Below are 26670 nucleotides of genomic sequence, written 5' to 3'. Positions count from 1 at the left end.
CCCAAAGGTTATTGATGTCATGTGACCTCAACACTCTGGCTGTGAAAGGGGGGTGGAGGGTAGATAGGAAGGCGGGAGGCAAGGTGAGGAAGCAGTGTTGAAGAGTAAAAGGACAGAAGGAGAGGATAGCTTACCTTTGACAGGTCCGATGTATACTATCTCAGAGGCTAGGATGAAAAGAGAAAGAGTAAGAGAAAGGAGGACAGGAAAGGAAGAAAACGGAATGGGAAGAAAACATCAAGTGGACAGATTTGAGACAAACTCTACATGGACAGGGAGGACACAGAGGAGAAAAGACAAAAAAATAGAGGAATAGAAGAATGCCAACTGCTAGCCTCAGAGCGGATGACTCAGTTTACCCTCTTTGCAGAGGGAGAACACCCTGGCATGACTAGTGAGGTTCTGTCATTTTCCATCCACACGTTCATTGCCATTCAGCGCAGCGCAACTGATTGAAAGCCCAAGCAAGACTTTGGTCAGTGTGACCCAGCCCTGCATGTATTAACTGCAGCACAAATATAAAGTACTAGGAGACATAGTGGGTCTCAGGCTGAGTCACAACAGCAGCTGAGGATTAGTACCATGGCTTTTCTACCAAAATGGCCAGTTCTGTGGGCACTTGACATGAGCATGCAGACAGACAAGTACTTTTAAAGACAGAGATTGAGGTTATGGAAAAGGATTGCCAGTCTTTAAGTGGAAATAATTAGTCACCATGTATGTAAAGTGCTTGTGAGGTCATTGTCACCTTACTGTACAGAGCACATTTTTCTGTTTTAAGTTATTAAGGTGGCCAGGCAAAGACGAAGCCCTTTTCTTTTATGTTTTGGGTTGCGGGAGAAAATGAAGTAGATTTTTGTGCAACAATAATTCTGCAAGTGTTTATAATAGTATTTACTGAACGTCATGGCGAGCTACAGTGAGCTCTCCTCTCTTTGTCCCTTAAGTGGTGTTGACTATGCATGAGCCTTTAGCTGCATAGGAGAGCACTGGGATTCTGATTGCATTGCTGCCTCTGTGAAAAACCTTGTGATTCCTATCAAGAGACCCGAGCTGAGAGGTCAGCCCTTCCCCACAAGGGACAAACCACGCCTTACAACTTGGCCAAGAAATACACCTTCTGACTGCAGCATGTGACAGATCTGATAGAGAGGATGACAGGAAGTGTAAAGTGACATTGAACAAATTCTGCACATTCCTGATGGAACTGTTATTTTTGCACCACCTAGGATTGTGACCACAGTTGCCCAATGGGAAAAAATTTGTCCACAATAGAGGCATCAACACAGCACGCCCATGAAATGTAATGGTGCAACTTTTGGGTGTGACTTTCATGAGCTGTGTCCATAAAAATGAACTGTAAAAAAAAGAGTGGATAAGAGTGCTGCTTTTAAGCCTTTTCTATCACTAATATTTCTATGCATGGGCATTTACAGTGAATCAAATCAGCACGTCAGCAGTATTAGCATTTCTTTAGCGAATCAAATTGTGAGAGTTCACCAAGTTCACAGTAACAGTTCAGGCCTTTTTCCACTCACATGAGTGTTTATATGCATGTTGAGCTGGGTCTAAGGAGAAAGAAGACAGACTGGAGGCCAGAGCAGAGTGTACAAAGAGTCCCATTCACCCTGTCTCATAGAGTTTGCAGTTTTGCTCAATGCTAACTCTGTGACAGCGCTGTACCCTGTTTTGTTCTGCCACACTCTGCTCACATGGTGGTAACCCTCCCATCAGTGGCAGAAGGAGGGAGGAGTAGCTGGTGTAGATGCAGTCGTGCATTCTGGTTTGGGTTTAAAATGGCAGCGTGACCAGCTATGCGTGGAATCTCAACCATTCTTCGTCCTCCCTGCCAAGGAGCAGGGAGCCCAGGCTGCAGATCCCATGCAGACCTCAAACTTACACATTCATATTTGGTCATTAGAGGCAGGCTGCAGCAATTTGGAGTTATCTTAGTTGGTTGTTTTGAACCACAAGTGCAATCAAACAAAAAGAAAAGAATGGAAGATGCTCTGTTGCAGCCAGTGGAACCTGTTATTCGTCCTGCTGCTTGAGGGAAATGAGATTATTGTTTTTCAAAATATACAGTAAACCTATAATCACAGTGGATCTGAACCTAAAGACCTGATTCTTCTGACTAAGATTTGTATAAATTCACTATTTTCATCTCACCAGAACTTGCACTTGTCTAATATTTTTCTTTTCTGCTAAATAATCTGTAAATTCTATTCGTCCTTCCTAATAAACATGAACAATTCAGCTGTAAAATACTGTAACAAGTGGTTTGAAGCCACACGTGCTTCATCTCCACATTAGTGACGGAGTTACTGTCAATCAACTAACCTGATCCAGGGGTTAACAGTGGACCCTCCAGCTCAAGATCATCCTCCTCTGCCTCCTCCAGCTTTTTCTTCTTCTTCTTAGGATCACGGGGCTTACGCAGTAGAGATAGCTCCTCTGGGTGGCGAATATCTGGAGGGGAGAGGGAAAGAAAGTAAATTTAATGTTCATAAAAATAACCTTGAATAACAATGATGCAAAAGCAATCTGGACACCAAGATGGGCAGGTTTTAATGTCAGAAACCTACTAAAAGCATACACTTATTTATATTTTGTTCAACTACAGGCCTCATGTAAACCACACAACCTCTTGCTTGGGCTATAAATGCATAGAACTAGTATAATCAGTGAATAAGACGCTAAAGAAACTTGAACTGAAAAAGTTGAGGGGCAAAAAGGGAGAAGGAGTAGGAGAAGGCAAAGGGATGGAGGAGATGAGCAAGAATTGTAAAGAGCTGAACACAAGAAGGGTGGAAAATTGCAAATCCCTTCTCTCTGGGCCACAACAAATCTTTCTTTAACTTTATCCAATCTCCAACTGAGACACACGCCAGACACAACCTGGATCATTCTTCTCACACACATGAAACCAGAACCAGGAGAAAGACAGCTCAGCTTTCACAAATTCAGAAAAAACTGATGGTTCTCAGATACTATAAAAGAAGTAAACACCCATGTCTTAACTCTGCTTGCGCAAAAGTCGAAGAGTTGTGTGCAAGATCAGAAAATTAGATACCACATTGAAGATAATGACTAAAACAGAGTAGCCTCTCTCCCCCGACTTTTCTCCCCTCTTTTCTCTCCTTCCCTTGAGCTCGGAGGCCAGGGAGCCATCACTCAGCAGCAGCAATGACGTTTTAAGATGAGTTCAGGATGGTTCTGATGTTGTGGGTGAGACAGAAAGAAAGTGTCAGAACCAGAAGACATGCGGCTATAGTCTAGAAGCATTAGGAAAATCTGGATCCTCAGCTGGATTTGGTTTCGTCAAAGATTCCATATGAACTAAGGAGTGAACTAATATCTGAGAATCTTATTTCATGATTTTCACTTTGTTTTACACAAGAATGTTCAAAAATAAAAGATCTTCTCTCATATCAGTTGATATAAACCTCTCTTGATTTTCTAAAAATGAAGAATCGACAAGGTGTTGCAGACTAATTAAAAAAATGTTGCTGACGGCCGGTGGGGGAAAGCTAAAGCGTGAGGGGAGAGAGCGAATGTCTTGACTTGGTGAGAGATCTTGTTTGGTTTGTGTAACTAAAGCAAAAGCATTCCAGGAGTTTTAAGAACTACCAGATGGGAGCTCACCCTCTCTCGTCTCTCGCTGACTCCCTCTCTTCTCTCCTCCCTCATTCTTGCTCTGCTGCAGTGGTGGAGTGCAATCCCTGTGCCCTTATACAGCCATGTGAGTTGCAGGCGTGCTGCCGAGCTTCAGCCCTGCAGAGCTGTGCAAGCTGCCTAATACACACAGTGGAGTGTGTGTATCAAATTGTGTATGTACACAGGGCTCCTGTCTTTTGTTGAGGCATTACAAAGGCATGTGGTATTCTACTACAAAGTTGCTTTAATTGTTCATACATATGACCTCATTGTCCACACAGGATATAAAGTGAGCCATCTACAGACCAATCTGATGTGTGATAATCTGCCGGTTTCAACAAGTTAACTTTAAGGGTATTTAATATCATAATGAATTAAATTTAAGGCTTATGTCAAGTATGATATGAATATTGAAGTCCCAGAATTAGTTAGACTTCCCCATAATTGAGGATAAGGTGAAGTAGCTGAGTAGAGAATATCCCAAGAAATGCCAGAAACAGTAGGAATTCATAACCATCCCCACGACTAAAATGACAGATCCACGTTTATCTTGGTTGTATTATGGCGTGCTGATATCTTTATCGTTGAGAAAGACCTGGCTAAAAGTATTAAAGACCTAGTATTTAATATTTAAATGCAGTTAAGACTTTTAGACCCAGTGTAAATAGGTGTTACACATAAAAATAGAAAGCATCTCAATGATACTGTAGCTTATAACATTGATGCATATTATAACCATCAATAGATGTGTGGCTCAAAACCAGCAATTTTGGTCAAAAATACTTTTTAAACAATTAATTAGTGTTACATAAAAACAGGCCATTATCAGAGGAGAAAATTAAAATACTAATGTTCTTGTAAAAAATCAATATTTTAGACCCATTTACTAGATTGCTGTGCCTCCGTGTGTGGGAAACAGGGTATGTGGGGTAAATAATAATATAATTTTTTTTCCATCACTCCTATGAAAGGATTGGAGGTGTTACAAATTTGTCCTGAAGTATAAACACCATCCACAAATAAAAAAGACAAAAACTATATCAAAAAACGCTGCACTAGTGTGTTTCAGACAGGAGACAGTCAGTTTCTGCTGACATACCCAGTTGAGTTTTGAATTGTATGTTTATAGAGACAATTTAGGAATCGTGAAATGGTGGGAGAGACTGCTCCTGCACAAAGTGCATACTTGTGGCCAGTGTCAGGACGAGGAGAAAGAGTGAGTGATGGTTTGAGTGCTTACAAAAGCTTGGTCGACTTCCATTAGCAGAAATGACACCTTTGACAATAAGACCCCCCAATCCTCCATCCTGCAGACTCCAGGCCCGGAGCCAGAGGAGAGGGGGTTGAACTGCAGCCAGCTGGGCTCGCAGGACCTACTCCTTGGAACACATGATTCACTGCAGTGAGTAAGGCCAGCCGCAGAAGAATCACAAACACCGTCACAGTCTAATTTTACAGCACTAAGGTTTACAGTACAAACAGATGGAGACCCTACATGGACAAAAAAATTATAGAGGAGTGATTTCACCAACTATTTCCCCAGTTGCACATTTCTTACTGATTCGAAGAGGCACTCGCTGGAATGATCAATACTGTTGAACAATAAATGTGTCATTTGTTCCAGTGAAGACACAATAAAACGAGGGCTGAGAAATGACTCTGACACAGTCTCAGTCTAAAGGGAAACAGACCATATAATGTGGATTTTTTAATGTTTTAGGAATTCAGCTTGTGATAAGTGCAGTGAGGTCAGATGTTTGGCATCTGAGCTGAGTCAAGTGATTCTTTGATTTAATACAATAACATGAGACAGACGTCACGGATCAGTTTTAATGTTTTTCAGTCCAACTTTAAGGACAAACGATAATAGGAAATGGCATCAGTGGAGTCCTTCGTTTATCAGACAGGAGGCTGAAAAGGTACTAAAGGGCCATTCAGAAAGAATAATAATGCACTTTAATTATGGAACCGGAGCTGAGGCCACACCACACTCCTCCTGTGTTATGACAACAGTGGCCTGGGCCAGTCAAGCAGACCAGAGGCTGATGTACCATAAATCTCTTGGACCAAGACGATGGAGCAGCAGTACCACTCCTCCAGAAAGGTTTCTGGAGGACAAAGCTCACACTTCATTGCAATATTCTCAACTGTCAACCTCATCTTCTGTGCCCTCTATGTTCATCCCTTCTACCTCCAGTTGCAGAGAAGTTACAGTAGCTTTGCTGCCCCTTATATTTTCCAGAGAACGCTTTTGTGCCTCAGGTTTCCAACAAATGGTAGCAAAGCAGTTCTTACCAAAAAACACACAGTGCTTAAGTGGAACAGCCTGATACTTGTTACCCTGAAGTGGTGCTTCGCAGAGAGCAGCAGCCTCATTTTGTACCGCCTCGAGCTCCCAGGTCCACAGTCATGTGTTAGTCAGTTTGTGAAGAGTACATTTTGTGTGCTAGCCCACAGGAAGAGTAAAAAAAACAGCCTCCTGTTAGAGGGAGGACATGTGTGCAAGTGTGGAAGTGAGTCCAGGTTGTCTAGACAGGAGAAGCTCATGTCTGACTTTGACTCTTCACTTGGCAAATCACTTTGCAGAAAGCCAGGAGAACCAATTCATTGCAGACCTGATTCTGTAATTCATATTCCATTTTATAGCTGAAATTGTTCGTTGATTAATTGATTTTTTTCTTTAAATTAAAAGAAAGTAATTTATCAAGCAAAAAAGCATTATATTTGTACATACTGACTTCTGAAATGTGAGTATATAACAATGCAAATGTCCAAGTCAGTTAAAAACTCAGTGGTTTCTGAATTTATACGTCATGTCCTGCCTCCTCGATAATCCACCCCAATGCCCACCCTCCCCTTAATGTTCCTGATGTAAACACATCTGACCCTTCCTGCTACCATCTTTATATATAAAAACTCAGGCCCAGAGTTCCTGTCTGAAAATGGGTTCTCTCAACAACAGCTCCAAGTAATTGTCAAAGATATTTTCCCCCAAATTTCTGACAGTTTGTTGGCTCAAACCCTACAACGCTTTTACAGGGTTTCAAGTGGCACCAGTGCACAACAAATTCATCTGAGATGATCTTCAGACGTCAGAAGGCACAAAAACGTGGATGCAGAGAATTCTCTGAATTGTCAGAGTTTTTATCAAAATGTTATCTTGCAACTAAAAATGGAAAAGCCCAAATTCCTTAACCACAACTATCTTGTAAGCAGAGCAGCACAGGATGTAGGAGCTGCCTCATGGAAACAGAGGTCAGAACAGGAGTGAAACTGAGTGATTTTCATCTGTTACAGTACATCGACCTTTCGAACAGTCCTCCTCATTCCCAGCAGGGCCAGATGGACTGTGTCTGTGGCAGGACCCAGCTGCTATGGACATGGGAGAAGTACAGCGGTGATAATTGGTTTAATGCTTTTAACTTGGGAGTGTTATGTCGATTTTTTATGCTTTGGTCCTGTATGGGACACTCACGGTCAGAATCTGAGTTGTGCTCAAGAGAAAAAAGAATGTTTGAGGTAAAAAACATCTTAAATTGTAGAGGATAATAAAAAAATCCACCATGAAAAGGGTGGGGATGAAAAACAGCCAAATACTTCACTGCAGGACTGAAATTATTTTGGAAGAGGAAGTAGCTTCTGTGTGACCAACTGACTGGACTTGCAAGAGCAAAAGAAATGTAAAAAATGTTTAGAAACAATCTCCATTGTCTTTCCAGTATTTCTGCCGCTCCCTTTCGGCTGTCTGGAGCGAAGGCCAGTTGGAAAAGGTCTCATCTCTTCCTTTCCCCTCTGATTCTCTGTGCTGGGCAGTTCACAGGCAGTCAGCAGAAAATATGTCCAGGAAATTGTAAATCTCAAAAGTTCCTCAGACAACAAAATTAACTAATCCCTAGCCAGACCAGCTGTAGTCAGCTGTCATACCCTCGGTTACAGTGTAGAGCTTCCCACTGACTGCTACCTTAAATCCTGCTTTTTACAAGCTATAATACACAATGATTCAAACACAACAGTAGAAGCACATCTCACTGTGGGGTTCTTAAGGGCCACTATACTTCTTGCAACGTTCTGGCACACAACAAAGTCAGCCAAAAGCAATTTGTCCTAAAATAGATTTAATAGAGAAACAACAGACATATTCCTCATCAGGCCTGGCTGAGAACAAGACTGCAGGCCTGTTTCTCCCCCGTGCCCCTGAGTCTGCTTTCAAAAACAACCTCTTTGTGTATTTACACTCAACAAAATGTGCTATTTGGTCTTGATCAGTCATTTGGAATATTACATTCGTACCAAAGTAAAAATAAGGATAAACGCTCGAGGCCAATAAAAACAGGAGAGCAACATAGCAGCTCCTGATCCTGACTGCTCTACCCAGTCCAGTGACAAAGTCTCAACAGGTGTGAGATGACCCTGCCTGATGGAAGATTTTTATAGGTGGGTGTTCTCCAAACCTGCAATCCCCACTGCAGACACCGACTAAGAGTCAGTGGCAAGTGTCAAGGGCTGAGCCAAGGAAAAGTGGGTGTTAGCAGGTCAGGTGGCCGGCGGGGTCCAGTGTGTGACCTCTGACACGTCTCTGACTGGACACTGTGATGCTGATGATGGAAGCTATCAATAGTGTATTACTTACACCATGTGGAGCAGTTAAATTTAGAAATGTTAGTAGTGCAAGAGATGGTAGGTAGTTAAGTCAGACAGTGAGAAAGAGTTATTTATGTGAGCATGAATACATCTGTTGGTGTGCGTCTGTGTTATAATCCAGATTCATAATCTCTGTTTACTAAACATTAGTGTAAAACAGATGGAGCCCAGGTTCCAAGGACAAGACGCCACAGTTGAACGGGGGACTGCCAGTCAGGAGACGTGACTCTGGTGCACGGAGCTCAGAGAGTGTTTAATAAACACAACAAATTGGCAGAGATGAAAACAGTCAGAGGAAGAACATGATTAGCTCAGTTTGATTTAGAAAATGTCCAGAAACTTTCCAAAAATAGTGTAACTGGGGGAAGTTGAGGTCGGGCACGGTGGACACCTTCAGTAAGACTGAACTCCACATCACCACCAAATATATGAACACTGCATCCTTCCTTCGTTCCACTTACTGAAAGTTTTGCAGATGTCCGACACAGCCTTGAAGACGCGGTCCGAGAAGTTGACCTTGACCTTCATGTGCTTCATGTTGGGCAGTTGGAGGCGCAGAAGTTTGTGCTGCGGCGTGAAGAGCAGCCTGGCATCGGCTTGGATGCCGTACTTGTCCAATGTCCAGTGGGTTTTCAACAGCCATGTCTTCTTCTTCTCCCACCACAAGGCATGGTCTGACCAGTCCTTCTTCACATCTGTGCAGAGGAAGTGAAAAAAGACTGGATTAATTCTAATAAGAACAGCAAGGATGAAAATAAAAACAGAAATGCAACGTATCTCATAACAAGACAATGGCTACATCCATACTACTACATTTTTGTTTGGAAACGCTGCTACAGATTTCCCTTCTGTTCACACTGCTCTGAGGTTTTACAGCTGCTACAATGGAGGAGGTTGGAAACGCAGCTTGTCCTGTTTTAGTTATAAAGCTCTGGGCCTGCATTTTAGTCTTGATGGGCAGAAATTAAGATGTTTGGAAACTATGATGTAGAAACTCACAACCACTTGCTGATTGGGTCTTTGCAGCTCCTATAGATCACATGACCCCCATCCAGAAGAAGACAACAGGCATTAGCCTTGGCTACCAGTGTAGGAAACAACATTGATAATCAATTATAAGTGTTGCTAACCCTTTGTCATTGCTAGCAGCTGCTGCACAGTTAAATTCTGCATTTTCTAAAGCTTCAAATGCTAACATGTATAGGAGACGAGCTATTATTGGAGCAATTCCCATCTGCATGTCTAGTGTACTTAAGTGGTCACATGATATGTGTTTTCAAGTGCGTTAGTATGGACAGAGATTAATATGGATATGGAGCCAAACTGCTTGTGTGGCAAGAGATTGTTCTAGTTTGAAAATGCTGTTTTGAAACTACACCTAGTAGTATGGATGTAGACTATATTGGCGGTGACCCTTTGTGTCACTTATATCACCAAGGTGAAGATATTGTAGGCAGAGGGAAGGTGTAACTAGAGCGCTCAGGCTGTATCCCTCTCACTGTACTGACCTAAGCTCACCAAATTTGTCCCTTCAGGGCAGGGGGTCACATTCGAGCACAGGGGCAGTAAAGTCCAAGTGAAAGGGAGGAGACGACTCAGTGCGTGAAAGACGTGGCTGTTTGTTTGACACTGTGGGGATATCAGTTTCATACCTCTTTTTGTTCTAAAGTCTCACTATGATCCCTCTAAAGCAGACACAAGCCACCCAAAACCCCACATAGCTCCCAGGCTTTTGCTCCGCAGGGGCTCAGAACAATGAGGACAGACCTGTGGTCTCATGGTGTGTGTCTGACTTGTGAAAACAGCAGGGATTTAAGGGAACTCAAAGCAGCTGTTTTTCAGGATCACCTTGCTCTTGTTTCTGTACGAACAGCATTGTTATGGGCTGACGTTGGGTTTGAGCTGCAGTTCACTTCAAAGCTAAAAGGTCTTGGCTGTTCATGTGTGCCCCACGTCATGCATGTTGCTTTGTGCAGATCATGATAGATAAGAATGAGTGAACAGGCCAATAGTTTTTAGCCTATTGTACTTCCAGTTATCCCCCTGAACAGTGATGTCATTACTCTAGCATTAGTCCAGGAAGGCACTTGCCAGAGCAGTGTCTCATTTCCTCCACCCACATACCCCTTCATCGCTTCTCCAGCCATACTCTATCTTACTCTGGGTCTCTCTTTCTCTCTCTCCTCTCAATGAGTCACTGTCCAGACACAGACGTTGGTTTCCTTAGTCATCGTTTAATCAAAACATTTAATCTGAAGAGTTTTAGGTCTTTAACTTTGCTGTGTCAGTAGTTTTGATAAGGGAAAAAACCTGATCCAAGACAAATTGTTGTTAGGTTTTGTCCCAGCCAATCTTTAATATCACTAGAAAAATGTATCCTAAAAATAACGACTTTGAATGACTCCATAGAATGTGACCCTGTGAATAATCACTGTATTCTACAATAGTTATAATACATACATCTTCATGTCAGCTAGCCTAGCACAGTACTAAAGGGCCACAATCAGCCCCATCGCAAGTCTGGGCGATATGACTTCAAATCACTATCACGATTATTTCAAACTTTTACCTTAATTACAATAAATGAATGATTAATTTATGCCACCCTACCCCCCATCACCCGGAAGGTGATCTGCCTTAGTGATGAGTACATAAAAGTGAGTAAAAAATAACAATGCTTTAGGTGGAGGAATCCCAGCTCCATTTTGATCCCCATGAGGAAACACATCTATTTGTGTTCAAGGCTGGTGGCCCATTAGCTAAATGTGGCATATATACTACATGAGGAAGACCACAGCTACAAATGGAGAAACTGAAACCATAATGGACTGCTAATACAGACTGTAGTGAGCAAACAGGAGTTACAGCATGGCCTGAGTGGAGTCTTTTGAAGCAAAGACCCATTTATTCCTCGGCTGTTGTTATGGTAATTCATGTCCAATAAGAAAAAGTGATGCAACATTAATCATCATGTGTGAAAGAACTGCAACAAGTTTGACAAATTCCTTGCAAAATGTAAGCAACAGCTGATATGTTACTGCTAAAATGTCCAAGTTTTTCTATTACCCTTTGATTATCTCTGTCTGTCATTAAGGCTGCTTGGAGCCATGGAAACCTAAACCTTGAGTGACCTTCTTTTTTTAGCCAGCTATTATTGTTTTCCCTGATCTTAACTTTACATAGGGGCATTCGTATGCATTGTAGTCTCCTACTGATCCAGTTTATAAAGCGGAGCGAATGGGATTAGCGGCTGAATTTGTGAAACAACAGATTGGCTGCTTCAAACCAGGAAACATGACGGCTGCAATGAGGAGGAGATTACACTGGTGATTAAGATGGTGAGGAAAGTTTGAGAAGAGCGGCCGGCAGCATCTCAATGCACATGTCACTGTGAAGGCCCTGTGTGAACTGAATTGGGTTGTTTGTCAAGCTGTTGGGTTTTATACTGTTTACTCCAATAGACTAACACTTGGGTGTTTCACTCAAGTGAAAACATTCCAAGCTTTCTTTGACCCTCTGTGAGTTACTCTAGCAGCATGGGGTCTAGCTGTCATCGCTCCATCCTCATGCCTCAGCTGTGCAGAACATGGCTTCATTGCTACCGTCGGGAAAAACTGCCCCCTTAAGTACACAGCCACTATTAAAGGCTGAAATAATGAGAGGGGAAAAGGAAGGGGAAAATTGAAAATAGAGCTGCATGTATTTTTGTAACTCTTCTCACTGTTTTTCCTCTTACAAACTTATAATTTCTGGTGTCTGGGAGCAATGCTAAACAGCTAGCATTAACATTTGGCACTCCAGTATTCACCACAGACGTTCTATAGCAGCGTCTTCATACTCAGCATGCATGACCACCATACAGTCTGTGGCAAGGCATGAATGCACATCTTGGCAGGTCTCAGTTACCCTCAACACACTCACAGTGGCCCCTGCTCCACTGTTTCCCTGTCGCCCCTCACCACCAAAACCTCACTGGACATATTCTCTCCTTCTGCTTCCTACACGGTGGTTCGAGGTGCTGTGATTGGACAAGGGCAGCTGGGATAGGCGTCCATTGGGCTCTTTCAGCAACAAGGTTGAAACTCAATCCACAGAGAAGGAGGGAGAGAGGGCCAATGGCATCTCCCAGCTAAAAATACAGCCTGCCAAGCCTGACGTAATGCAGCAGCCAGAAGAGCGGGAGTGGGGGGTGGCTTAAGTAATTGGTTGCATTAAATGTGGACCCACAGACCCCGAGCGGACTGATGCATGCTTGTATGTGGGTGTGTGCGCGAGGAGGACCCGAAAGACAAGGGGAGGGGAAACAGAATGACAAAGGCATGTTTTATGACCTCTGCAGGACGTGAAAGATGATACGGAGAGTGTGTGTGTTATGCGTGCAGGAGTGTGTGCGGGTTTGTCGGAGGGAGGGTGTTCTTATCCATCCATTAACGACATTAGCTCTGTGTGTTTGTACGTGTGTGTGCTTTAACAAGCTAAATTAATCCATAAATTCTGTCAAACTGAGTTCTTTTCATTCACCGCCATCACCGCTGCAGCTCTCGGCCCAGATCGCTTACTCTGGTTTGTGCACCAGATAACTGAAATACAGATACCGCTTACAAAACATGGATTAATACTGTCATATTCTAAGAAGCAATTTAACAAGATAAAGAAAAAACTTAACATATAAGATTTAATTAAATGCACTGTTGGCACAAAAATACCCAGTTTGCAGGGGCTTCATTTGAATAATACAGGAACTGAACTGTCCCTCTACTCCCCACCACTTTATTCACAACATCCCTCCTCTTCTACTCCAAAGCTATGTTTGTAGAAGCCTCTCTGTGAGGGGGAGGGGACAGGATAGAAAATTGGAGAGGATGAGACAGAAGGAATGAGAGAAAGGGCATGGAAAGGAGAGAAGAGGAGGATGAGCAGAGGACAGCGAGGATCAATTAATATGAGAGCGAGTCGGAGCAGGTCAAAAGGAAAATTTTAAAAACGTCTACATGCAAATAAAACTAAAGCATAAATAGCATCTGCAAAGGTTACCACTTCCATAAAAATGATAAACTTAATTTACGTCTATAAGAACATATAAAGACAGTAGGGACCTCAGCTTGGGAGTATTTATTTGTTGGTACATTCACAATAAAATTAAGTTCCTGACGCGACACCCCCCCAACCTGTATTTCAGGTTTATTGTTTTGTATACTTTATAATTTCTTATAAAGTATACAAGTTTACATAAAAAACTGCTGTATTTAATTCAATACAAGATTATGTAGTTTGTGTAGATTTCATTCACAATATAAGTATAATTTTCATCAATAGTAATAAAGAAATACTGTGACATTTATTGTGATAATTATCAAAATTGACTGATGTGAAAATATTTTATCTTGATATACATTTTGGCTATTTCATTCAGCCCAAATTTTCAAACATAATTTCTCCAAGGGATTGATGACAATGACAAAAAAAAAGCAATACTGGTTAGAAAGTGACCTTGGATCTGCCTCTTTACCTGCATATGAAACAGAAAAGTAATGGCTTCTTTCCTGACTCATTCCTCCACCAGGTTTGGTGCAAATTTGTTCAGACGAACATTGAGTTTTTCTCCTTACGAGGTTTTGAAGCTGTGACAGTCAGCTGACTCCTAAAGCAACATGCCGGCTAATTTCTAGCATCATGGTTGTATGTGATGTGACCATCAGCCGTGACCTTTCACTGTGTTTGCACAGTGGCGCTTCACAAGAGGTCAGAGCTAAGCTGTTGTTGTCAGTGATAACCAGCGGAAGGCTTTGTCATTTTCCACCAACCGCTGATAAAAACATTACAAGCGGGTGAGGCTGGTCTGACTGTTCCCTTGGTGACTCCTAGCTGAAGCCACAGGTACAATGGTGCATGGCGACAATGTGTTTTTATATATAACAAAGCCGCAGACACAGAGTTCATCCCTCTTTACAACATCAAAGCCCTTCTCTTTCTAAATATATTCCACATCTGATGCAGGGTGAAGGTTATTATTGACAAGCAAAGATACAGGAAGCAAGTGTTCTGCCCCCTCCTTAAATTAGATCTGTGACTGTAAATGGCCTTAAGGCAGCCGCTCGCTCGTGCAGTCACGCTAGATTGTATCGTCATCAGATACACAACATGTATACAACAGGTTTGATAGAGACAGGCGGGGATGTTATCTGTCTCGCAGACATGAGATAGTGTCACATTTACAGTGGGAGATTGAAGTGATAAAGTGACTTCAACAACCCTTGGAATCAAAACCACCTGCATTTGTCGACTCTGCTGCATCTGAGGAGCAGACAAACGTGTTTCTGGACTTGTGACAAAAGATCCAAAGATAATTTGACTCATCTTTTCATTGCATTTGTAGCATCTATAGACACAGCTGGCTACACATCTCCAGACACCAGCGAAGGTGAAATCATTGGCTAAAGTGTTGATGTATTTCAGTCATGTCCCTCGTGTATTCACTAACCAATACCACTTAAACTTGAGTGCTTTCCATTTACAGGCCGAGTTGACTGAGGTTAGCTGAGCTTATTTCAATCAGTTATTATAAAATGTAACAGCTCAGCTTTCTGCCAACAGTCAATACAATTCAAAACAGGCCATTTATCAGAGGCATTTCCATGCAAGACACGTTGGACATACAGAAAGATGCTGGTGTTAAAGCTTCTTCAGTTGCAGAAATAGGAAACTAAAGTTAATCAAGGTTGTGCCCTGTGTCAGTGATACACACACAGCTCATATCTCATGTCATGTCGGTGATTTCACTGCTGGATGATTCTACAAAAGCTCTATTAAGTGGTGGTGACAAAAATGAGGTTTGAATATAGGCAGCAAAACAAAAGATTGCTTTAAGACAGGTGTCCGTCATTCTGTGAGCAACTGTAATCAGTTTTCTTTCTGCACATGGCATGAGTAAAATTAAACTTGTATTTTAGCGTATAAATGCTTTTATTATGAAGCTGTGGAAATACAAATTTGTTTTCTGGGAATGCCACCACGGACACAGTTTATAATACATTTCAAATATTGGAATGCTTTTATCAGTGGGTCATAGGCTCAATCACCTTTGTGTTACCTCATTCAGAAAACACACATTTAAAATAAATAATTTTGTTTATTCCTCTTTATGGTCATGGCAGGCCTTAAAGAAGTCAGGGGACATTATGATGGGATATTGATATATTTGAGTGGTTTGATTTACAGTGTTTTCCACACAGACACACAATCCAGTCTAAAATGATATAATTTATTGTATATATTTTCAGAATGCAACATGCAGCCGGATTGCACAACACACATGCTCACACACACTTTTAGCCTAAAGAATGTAAGATGAGCTAGAGATAAGCTTCAGGATAAGCCTTGTAAACAACTTGTTAACACTTGGGCTTCAGGCCAGATCTCTGGTGCACCAAGATTCATATATTGGCTCATCTGAGATCTCCAGAGGATGAGATGAAACTGTTTTGCTAGAGCTCAGGTCGACACAAGAGCTGGGTCGAAACTCAGAGGCCTTCAGGTGAAGATGTGGAGGCTAACTGAATGATAGAAAACAGATACTTTTCCTGTGTGAGTGTAGTGAAGCCGAAATCTTAAAAGGAAATTTAGGAGCATCCATTGAGAGCAACAGTGCTGGCTCTGATGCATTAGTAGAGGCCTGGATGGCCATTAGAGGAAACCTCCTTAGAGACATATAGTTTGTATCCATTTGTGTCATAATCCAAACACATCCAAACAGAGGGAGTACTCCCCCTCCGCCCTCACACAGCTTTACACAATTAAGCGTTCAGGGACCCGCTGATATAATGACATTTCAAACTCTGGGCCTGAGATCAATGGAGCAACTAGACAATATTCATCTCTCCTTGTACCCATGTACGCATCCTGCCAAACAACCCCTCAGGACTGCGATAAGCCATCCCAGTGATGCATCTACGAGGTCAACAGGAAACTCAGTCGCTTGGCAGATTCTTGCTACATTCAAAAAAAAAAAAAAAACATGACCACAAGTACAACCCGAAATCAGAAAAAGTTGGGACGGTATGTAAGATTTAAAATCTAAACTGAGAACAGTGATTTTTAAATGATCTTTGACCTGTTCTACAATAAGACTGACAGAACTGTAGAGAAATTATTTTTGCAATTTACACTGTCACAACTCCACTAAAAGAAAAAGGAGAGTACAGAGAGAGGCTGCGAGGCGGGAACAGGTAGAAATGAATGAAATGTGGCCTTATAGCCTCAACAAAAACTCCAGCTCAGTTTACTCCATTGACCCACAGGTGTGGTGTTACAACAACAATGTGCTCCTCTAGCATTTCCTTCCACTGGATCCGCTGCCGGCCGCTACAGGAACTAAAAAGCAATAGACTTCAGATTCCCCAGAGGAGCCATGAAAGTTTGTTCCACTGCATGTTTAAAATGCCAAAACACAGATAATGCTGTTGTCCCAAACAAGCACAGTGACTTTTCACAAAAACTGGATAAACATTGAAAAGCTACAGAAATTTGATCATGCTGTGCTTTTCATTGATACATTTGTAAAGTGGCAAAATTGTCCAGCGCTGACGAATCCATCATGTGATATTTGGAGCACGAAGCAGCTGATACTGTTCCCACATGACCCATCATCAAGTGAGTGAAACCACCAGCTGTCAAAGTCAAGTTTGGTTTAGTTTCAACAGAAAGTTGTTTGTGTCATGTGAAAGTAGCACTGCACAAATTCACAGCTCTTACTCGACACAATCTCTTTTACATGCTTGATTAGAGTGTTATGTTTAGAAAAAAAAAACATAACGCTGCTTTTCCACTGGTCAAAAAACCCACAAACACTCACTAACATCTGGCTTGTGTGTGCAATGAGAATGGAAACAATTTGCATTCTCTCCAGGTCAAATGATTCTGCAGTGGACACTGTTATTTATCCACTTTGGGTCCAATTGACAGCGATGGAAACATTTCTCCTAATGTCGTCCTCTTTCTTTTGGAAGTCTAGAACGCTGGACTAGAACGCGTTTTAGCTGCAATGTAGATCAGAATATTGAAAGTAAACAAAAATAGATCTAATTTGCTGGGATTTCAAAATGAACACACTATGAGAAACAGCGAGAATGTATGGAAATATATAGGTGAAGGGGTGATTACATATGTGGACGTCTGATTACAGAACAGCACAATCACTGCAGAATCTTGCAGTGGAACAGGAAAGCTCTGGCCAGGGCAGGACTGCTACTTAGGCTAACTACTTCCTGTCAAGAGAGATTAGAGAGCAGGACGATCACACAGGCTGCCAGGCCATTTCACACTTCATAATGCCAAGCCTTTAGGATGGCTCCACAGGAACGGTTTATTATGGCAAGATTATGAGCAGAGGGAAAGTGGACTTGGCCAAAAAATACTCCTCTCCACTGATGTGTTTTTTGTGATTGAAGGAGAAGATGTAAGAGCTGTTAAGTTTTTCATCTTACTCTCTTCAGAATCATGTCCCTCAAAAAAAAGCCCACCATTAACACACTGGGGGCAGGAAGGCAGGAATGAAGGGAAGGCAGAAGGGAGAACGCGTGCAAAAAAAAAATCCAAGAGGAAGTTCGGCATCCTGTGTTGAATCGTGTCTGTTTCCTAATGAAATCTGCGCTCCATTGTCAAAATCGAAACCATCTCCCTGCAGTCACCACAACTTCAGCAGATGACCTCTTAACATAAAAAACACAGAATTCAAATAGTTGGCAAAAAGGAGTGAAAATGTGAAAACAGGAAACATTAAACTTCTAAGTCTTACTTAATTGAACATTAAAACAATAACTGGGTTTTAGTTTCCTGATTTTTTGTCAGGGGTTCTGAACAGAGGGGTAGAAATGAAAAAAATAAAAGTACAGTTCCTGCATGATTCAATGTAAAAATTGGAATAAATGAGGGATGATGAAATTCAATATGTGGGTCATCTCAAATGAAATTTTTCTCTGACATGCAGGGAAAGTTCTGTGGCTAACTGGTGCTACCGAGCCAAAAAACTTCAGGCCCCTCACTGGAAACAAGCACATGGACTATCAGAGTCAGACCAGAGCAATTAGTTTGCTCATGTTCTATTTAAAGAACAATGAACAGTCACTGTATATGAATCTGGTTCTGAAATCATGACAAAGTGAACAATGTGAACTTTCCTATTGATAGTAAGGTCTTGCAATGTGGCTGGAGCAGAATATGATGTCAAAATACCAAGCCGTGGCTGCCAATGCCTCAAAGAAGTGAAACTAAATCATAAAAATAGTTTCCACAATATATATTTAGAAGAAGAAGGACTAATAAAAGAGAGAAAGCAGGAGAAAGGAAAAGAGGGAGGGCTGAAGGGGAGAGAGAGAGAGAGAGAGAGAGAGAGAGAGAGAGAGAGCGAGAGAGAGAGAGAGAGAGTGGGGGGTGTGTGTGAAGTAGTCATCAGAGAATCCAGCAGTGATGGCAGTGACCAGAGAACAACATGCCAAACCCTGGAAGTCATTTCCTGCTTCGTCGAAGACTTTTATGGAATTCTAGCAGCATGGCTAACGTCACAACGAAAGAGAGGGACCGAGGAGAAAAGAGGAAGCGCAGGGCAGCCCTCGCTCCACACGCCTCACTCCTCCCCCTCATTCGCTTCCCTCCCTTTTTTCTCCTCCATCCCATCCCTCTCCCCTCAGCTGTGTTCGTGAGGATAAGCAGAGCCTGCAGGAAAGCAACTGAAATATCAGTCTCACCCCATTTCGTAACACGCTACTCATTCCAAGATTGCCTCTTCTACAGTTTTCACAATTAGCTAAAATCCCTTATGCTCGTCCATAGGCTAAACAGCGTCCCTGACATTTAGCCCAGGCTGCACTTAAAAAGCACTTTTCCACCTGAAGCGTTTGCAAAGTGCAGATGTATTTGTGTGAAACAGACACTCCAAACACTTACGGCAAGCCAAGGTCCTAAAAGCTATGTAACTTGGGGAAAAAAAACTTAAAATCCAATAAAACTTCCGCTAGCTAATGTTGTATGTGATTTATTTGCTTTCCCTCCGTAATGGAGCAATGTTTGCCATCAGAGAGGGCGGCAGAGCTTTTAGAAAACATCAACTGAGGCAGAAAAAGCAACGATGATGGAAACCAGCAGAGGGATGAAATGATTACAGGAGCTGGGGACCAGAGGGTGGTCAATCAGTTTGCTTTAAATACTCCCCTTCAAGGGTTTGCAGGGGAAATGGAGGCATCATTCACTGCTGTGATCAATAGCTAAGTGCCTTCCTGGCATTTGTCTATTTAATCCATTATCGAAGGCCATCTGAGCCTGCGATGTGGACAGGAGACATGCGGCTCACAGGAAGAGCCGAATGATGGAAGCAGGATACATGTGGAGGAGACACACCCACCGACCCACACAGCCATGTTCACATGTGGAAACACGTGCACAAATACTACTAATGAGAACACTGGTTGTCGTGCAGCTGATGTCAACACACATCCGGAGAGCTACAGTGTACAGACAGAAATCTTCACTGGACAAAGAAAAGTAACCAGGAACAAATGTTCACCCTAGAACAAATATGGTTGTGTCAGCCAATTTCTGAACACAAGAGGTCCTTCATTTTGAAGTGTAAGAGACTGAGACACGGAAAGAGAGGTGGCTGGGAAGGACAGAGAGAGATTTGTCATTGCACAAAGATGTCCTTTCGATGTGAGAGTGACGCACTGCCTGCCAAAACTCAGCGGTATCTACGTGACCCTTCTCACAGCACTGTGGAGGTGTATACAAGTGCATTTGCTTATACGTTATACATAGATACACAGTATCTATGTATAACTACCACATCTGGATATGTGCAGAAACAAGGTGTTGAGGACAAATTGTGAAGTGTACTTCTTTTTAACTTGTACATTTTAACTTTCACAAATTGCTTTATCTCAACTTACAGTTTGTACATGAAAGAAAAATCACATTTAAGATGTTGCGGTATTTCTTTGGGACTATGAAAAACACGTCTGCACTGCCTGATCAAGCACAAATGATTGCATCTCACACCAACAGTGTGTAGTAACGAGCTGCGTGTGGCCATGTGGAAAACCCATGTTGTGGGCAGGTTAATGATTACAATGCAATAACAACCTGTTGACCCAGAGTAGCAGGGACATGGCAGGGAAATTAAATGTCCCTTTGTGAAAACAGTCAATGGATTAAAGAACACACGTTGATATTCACAGAGCTGTTCATATTGCTCCATGAGCAGTAAGAGGCTCTATAACATGGTGGGGGCAGTTTGATGATGCAGATGGAAATATGTTTAAGAATAGTAACCCAGGCAGGCTGAAGGTTTAGTATTGTTTTGATAGGAGAGCAGCTCAAGCCACTGTGCACACCCAAGTCTTATTATTTCACTCAGGCACATACAAGACAACAACAAACCCTGGTAAACAAATCAAAAATATTTTCAGTGAGCATGAGAGGAAATCAAACCACCAGAATCCTGAGGAGATAAAAAAAGGAAGTCAGCAACAAAATAGCTGCATCCTTAAGACAAGGAAAACTAGATACTATGAATAGTGACAACAAAAGAACCCAACAGAACTTGACAAAACTGCAATACAATGAATACAACTTCAAACTCATGTGGGCAATTTTCTTTTAGCTGTTATAAAAGTCACTGCACTGTTGTCCCTTTTGTTTCCGACTGTAATGACAGACCAACCAATGTCACAAGACTTTCCCCTCAACTTAGTAAAGGTTTCACGTTCAGGAAAGTCATACCCTTCATAAAGACCTCAACACACAACGTGAGTACACCTCAAACAACGGATAAGGCCGGGCCTTGAGTGGAGTCGGGGAGGACCAACAAATTCATGACGTCCCACTTCCGGCAGTCAACACTGCACTCGCCTCACATAGATGCTGCTCAGCACAGACGACCACAGAGAACAAAGACCTCAATTATGTGGAGGCTCTAACAGGAGAGCTAAAAACGGGACCATGGGCAGGGAATAAAACCTTGGGAGCGCTGCAGGAATGCCGAGCATTCGAGCGCCAACGACACACACAACACACTGTCACTCCCGAATTGCACTGCCGCCACCAGCACTGACCTTTCTCCAGCCTGCATGAAACAGGACAGTGTTCAAGTGACTGGAACAGAGGACTCTTATGCTTACTTGTACCCAAACTTGTCAAGTGCATGGCTGCAGAACAGTGCATGATATGGTGGGGGGAGGGCAGTGTCTATGGCCTCTTTATACCTTGGGTAACTGACCCATATTCACCGCAGGGTAACAAACAGGAACATTAACCTCAGTTGGACCCTGTTCCAAGCAACACATATGAAAGACGACAAAACTCAACACTCGTATGTTCAATAAAAAATCCTGCACAGCTATAAAAGTGGCAAACAACAGGTTCCCGTTCTTCTTCTTAGACAACATGTCTTACACACAAACAGATCCTCAGCCTGTGATTTTGTACATTTTCCCTCCGTGTCCCAGACATAATTCTTACTTTTGAGTTCCGAGCCATGGGAAAACAGGTCTGTTTTTCACTTTGCCAGTTTTCAGAAACAGTTTTATAGTTTCTCACAGAAGAGAGCCGCTTGCTTAGTGGAATCTCACGTCTCAGAATGGTAACTATTCGCAAAAAGGTATTTATCTCCCAAGAAATATGAACAGATAACACAAGTCAGCCACTGGCACACACAGAAACTTCTAAAGGAGCACGGTGCAGGGTGAGAGGTCAAAGGCAAAAGCTGCCAACTGCCAACCTGACCCCATTTCCACTTTATTCTTAAATCTGCAGACTCATGCTCATTTATCTTCAAGCATGTGAAACTTCAGATAAGAAGCTTTGAAAGCATTACCTAGTTTCTCCACAAGTTTCAGCATGACTCCGCCGATGTGGATTTCCCCAGTGACCCTCAGCGACACATCCCGGTGGAGGTCGGTGACATGCATCTTCAGTTCCCACGTCCCGTCGGCATAGCAGCCATCAGGCATCCGGATCCCGTCCAGCGCCATCCTGCCGAACAAACACACAGTCCGGAGAGAAAAGGTCCAGTTAAAGTTCTGTCCCACTGGAGTGTAAAGAAACATTTTTGACTCTCTGGAGAGGAATAAATGTGATGAGAAGGCCTGGCCTTCATGGAAAGGAATTGTACTGTAGATATTTCAAACAGACACTAGGCTGATATCTCTAAATTGTTATATGCAGGGGTGGAACTCAGCACACATTTTTTGCATAAATACAGTTCTAATCGTGAATATTTTCATTGCAAGAGCTACCTCTCCAGTACATTTGTGGGATTTTGTACATTTACTTCACTGCCCTAACAGCTGTGGTTCGTAGTTACTTTGCAAATTAAGAGTTTACATCATCACTCTTGCAAGTTTCACCAGCTTTATGGAAGTACGACACAAAATCTCTGCAGTGTAGCAGGCCACTGTTGGAAAGGCTGCAAGTCAAACAGTTGTGCGTCAATGTGACAGAGTTCCTTCACTTCTCAGACATGAAAAACACTGGATAGACAAAAAAGAACAATTACGATTTCCATTTGGTTATTGAATCTATAGACCACATTCAACTGATTAAATGTACATGTGGTTATATACCAATATTATTGTATACATTTATTTTCTCCTTATATTCTCCACTTGTGAAACGTTCCATCCTTCATTAAAAGTCATTTCACTCTTGATTCAGTACAATTCGGTTTATTTGTCTCATTCTGATTATGACATTGAAGAAGTTTCTTGACATTAAAGTCACTGTCTATGTCAAAACCCCAAAATGTCCTTTTGGTGATTGAATCCATCGACCATATTTAATTGATTTTCCATGTACATGTTGTTATAGACGAACATTATTGTATGAATTGATCTTTTACGTATGTTCTCCAGCTCTGACAGGAGTCAGAATTCATTGAGGGTAATTTTCCTCCGCTCTGACATCTTTACTTCTTCATTGTATTGAGGTGTCAGAGCAGGACACTGCTGTGGAAACAGGCTACACAAGGGAACTTAGCTCCATCGTGAGCATTTGACTCTGGGACGTGATTTAGAGGAAGATGGAGGAGAACAAACCCTGATAGAAAAAAACCCACTGACACTGAATCCCTGCGTGTGTTTCCTGAGAATAAGACAAACAAGACGTGAAGTCACTGGAAAAGAAAGTTGCTTTGTAGCCTTAGCTGTCATCCTGTGATTTGAATGGAGGCTAACGCGGATCATCCATTAAAAACAGCTAATAATCGATCAACGGGACCGAACAAAGGCTGCAGCCCCGCGAGGACAACTTTCAACCGGGTGTTTCTCAGCGTTTCCCTCCGCTAACGTCCCGGTTCACCTGTTCGAAGTAACGGTAAAGGCCTCCGAGACAAATAGACCCGAGGGCGACTCATTATGTAAGCACAGCCCGGACAACGACCGCACTCCCCGGCTTACATGCACACGCTCACCTCGGTGTTTCTGTTTGGTTTTCTGAAGCCACGGCACCGGAGGAAAAGTGCGTCCGAAGGAAAACCAGCCGCTAAAATGTCGGAAAAGTTCTACGTGGAAACGAGTTGAAGCCGTAAAGCGACGAAGAAAGAGGGAGAATCGACGTTTCCATATTTCATAGCGGCGGAGCAACACTGGAGTGTGTGTGTGTGAGTGTGTGTGTGTGAGTGTGTGTGAGTGTGTGTGTGTGTGTTACTCACCTTCACGAAGAGAAAAACACTCTGAACCCGTCGATGAAACTTCCACCTTCTTTAAATCATGTATGAGTCCGAGTCCCGCCGAGGAAAACACAGAAACCCCGAAGAAGAAGAAGGAGAGGGAGAGAGAAAGAGAGAGAGAGAGGGGCGAGGAGTCCCGAACAGTTTCCTTCACACTAATGGAGTCCAGCCTCTCTCTCTCTGCCTCTCTCTCTCTCTCTCTCTCTCTCTCTCTCTCTCTCTCAATCCTAGTTTTCCTTTCGGACACACACACACACACACACACACCCTTGTACTTCTATATTCATTTGGACACTCATTGTCTCTAATGATACTTTTGTAATCTTATTATTTTATTCATTGTATTTATTTTTGCTGTGTTTTATTGTTATTTATTTCCCATGTATTTATTGCTGAGAGAAGGCTGACATGTGATCTGATGGGTAGGTGGTAAATGTATTAGTATACACACAAATACATAGAATACTTATATTTTAAAGTTCACATGTGCTTTATGTGTGTATAAATACATGTATTTATCCCGGCACTTTATCTTCAGCACTAGTGTTTAAAATGGTCCTCAGGAAGATACAAGTACAGGAACAACCACCACACATTGTTGTCTGTCTGCAGTTGGGAGGACAATTATGAATATTATGTCCTGGTCCCTTGTCCTGACCCCTACCATCACAACTAAGATCCTAACCCTAATATAAATCCATTTCTAATGTAACACTTATCCTGAATATACTTCTCTTATCATTCATTTAATTCATTGTTTATTTGCGATTGCTGTTTATTATTATCACTTATTATGGATAAAGACGAACAACCCCCGACTTTCTTCATTGAACAGCCGGTAAAGAGACTTTAGAGATCAGGAAAGATTTTATGGTGGAAATCGTGAGGAGTGACCCTAACCTTAACCAGGACCAGCCTCTGCCTCATTAGGACTGGGCTTTGGTCCCCATGAGGTCTACTGGTCCTGACAAGATCAGTGTTTATGCTGGAAAAAATTCCTAAAGAGGCCACAAAAACAAACACACACACACACACACACACACACACACACACACACACACACACACACACACACACACACACACACACACACACACATAATACTGGAGCAGAAGTGAGAGCAGGTAAATTAGAAAAAATTTCAGTTTAATATCTGGCCAATAATTAACTTCTGTGATTTATAAAGACAAAACAAACAAATTCCCTGTTGGCTCAGTTAAATAACAATACAAAATTAAAAATGACTCTCAGATGTATGGAAATGAAAACACTTTAAGGGACACTTGCTTGTTTGTGTTTTATTGTAGATTTTGGCAAAGTGCAACCCTCCACAGTGCGGAACTCAACAGTTTGTGACAGGGATAATGGACAGTTTCAATCTCAAGCTGCCTTTTATGGCAATAATAGTGCAGAGGCCTGCAGCAGCACCCAGGGACCTTTGGGTCTTTGGTCCCGGGAGTAACAGCAGAAAATAAGAAGAAGAGTTTTTGCTAGGTCACTTTTTATAGGTAAAGAAAAATTGTTGCCCCCATTAAAGCTCCAGTGGAAAACTGGTGCATATACTTCCTGACTCACCACATATATTCAGTTTTATTGCATACCAGACTACTGTACATACTTAAAGTATCTAGAGTAAAATAATCAACCATATTTCATAAGTTTATATTAGTATGAAATGTAGCCACAATAAAGTGATACAAAGTGCAGTACTCAGTGCTGACAGATCAAATATAGAATATAAATACACACAACATAGAAATGATAAAGTCCCTGTACGTAAATATATCTAGTTGCATCACTTTTGTGGAAACTTATCTTAATATGAAACTCACATTTAAAATTTTCTCCAACATGTACAAACTATTTGACTCTCACACAAGGTCAGTCATTGTGCTTTAACGGACAGTCAATAAATCACAGAAACTCAATCACAGTTTACTTTGATTTCCTAATAAAATTGAACACATGGAAAACTATCTTCAGAAGTGTCTCATGCTGACAATCAGCCGTGATGTCTGCGAGCTATTGTTCACATCTTCAGATGAAAAATAGCATTTTATACGAGCATTCAATCAAATGATCACACAAATGACGCGTTTGAGGGGTTAAATGCTGTTTCCATTCTCCCCACAGCAACAGCAGCAGCACAATGCACACTCCAACCCACACTCTCCAAGAGGTCCACAGTGAAAGACATATGAATCATCTGCTTTTCTGGCTCGGTCCCCTGGTGAACTCGCTCCAGCTCCAGTCCTCCAGCTCAGGAATCTGGGCCTTCAGACGACAGGTCTGCATCAAAGTGATTTATAACCTCTCTCCCTCTCCCTCCTGCAGCTCTGACCCCCTCGTCAGTGTCTGGCGGCCGACCCATTGCCTTTTATAGGCCGTGTTTTAATTGCAGGGTAAACATTTGAGTCAGGCAGATGCGGAGCTGGCTTGGCTCCTGATGTTGATGATGTGGATCAGGAAGGAGGAGGTGAAAGAGACTGAGGCAGAGAGGTGGAGGCTGTGAGGGGAGACCAAGAGGTTCACATCATCTCCAAGGCTCAAAAAAGGACTTGGTCAGTCAGCTTTTGTGCGATGTTCACTTTTTATGTATCTTTTGCTCATTTAACATCATATCTTAGCAGCTTAAATTAGAAATAACAGCAACTGTCCAA

At 42.2% G+C, this 26670-nt stretch overlaps 1 protein-coding gene across 5 annotated transcripts in view; it reads right to left on the bottom strand.

The window, feature by feature from the left end:
• fermt2 (FERM domain containing kindlin 2) overlaps positions 1-24187 on the bottom strand; it is a 39814-nt gene extending 15627 nt beyond the window's left edge. Inside the window, exons 1-5 of one of the 5 annotated variants that reach the window (XM_069535626.1) lie at positions 23993-24187; positions 22160-22317; positions 8760-8993; positions 2341-2469; positions 135-167 (exon numbers count right to left, since the gene is read on the bottom strand). In XM_069535626.1, the coding sequence (XP_069391727.1) occupies positions 135-167; positions 2341-2469; positions 8760-8993; positions 22160-22316 (553 nt within the window). In that variant the 5' untranslated portion in view covers position 22317; positions 23993-24187. Of the gene's footprint in view, positions 1-134; positions 168-2340; positions 2470-8759; positions 8994-22159; positions 22318-23752; positions 23914-23992 lie in introns of those variants that run through there. The other 4 variants (XM_069535627.1, XM_020098132.2, XM_069535628.1 and 1 more) reach the window with 4 other exon arrangements.
• Positions 24188-26670: the final 2483 nt, after the last annotated feature.

The sequence above is a fragment of the Paralichthys olivaceus genome, chromosome 12, assembly GCF_024713975.1.
Source record: "Paralichthys olivaceus isolate ysfri-2021 chromosome 12, ASM2471397v2, whole genome shotgun sequence".
NCBI classification, from domain to species: Eukaryota; Metazoa; Chordata; class Actinopteri; order Pleuronectiformes; family Paralichthyidae; genus Paralichthys; species Paralichthys olivaceus.
This window is presented reverse-complemented; position numbering and strand designations above follow the sequence as displayed.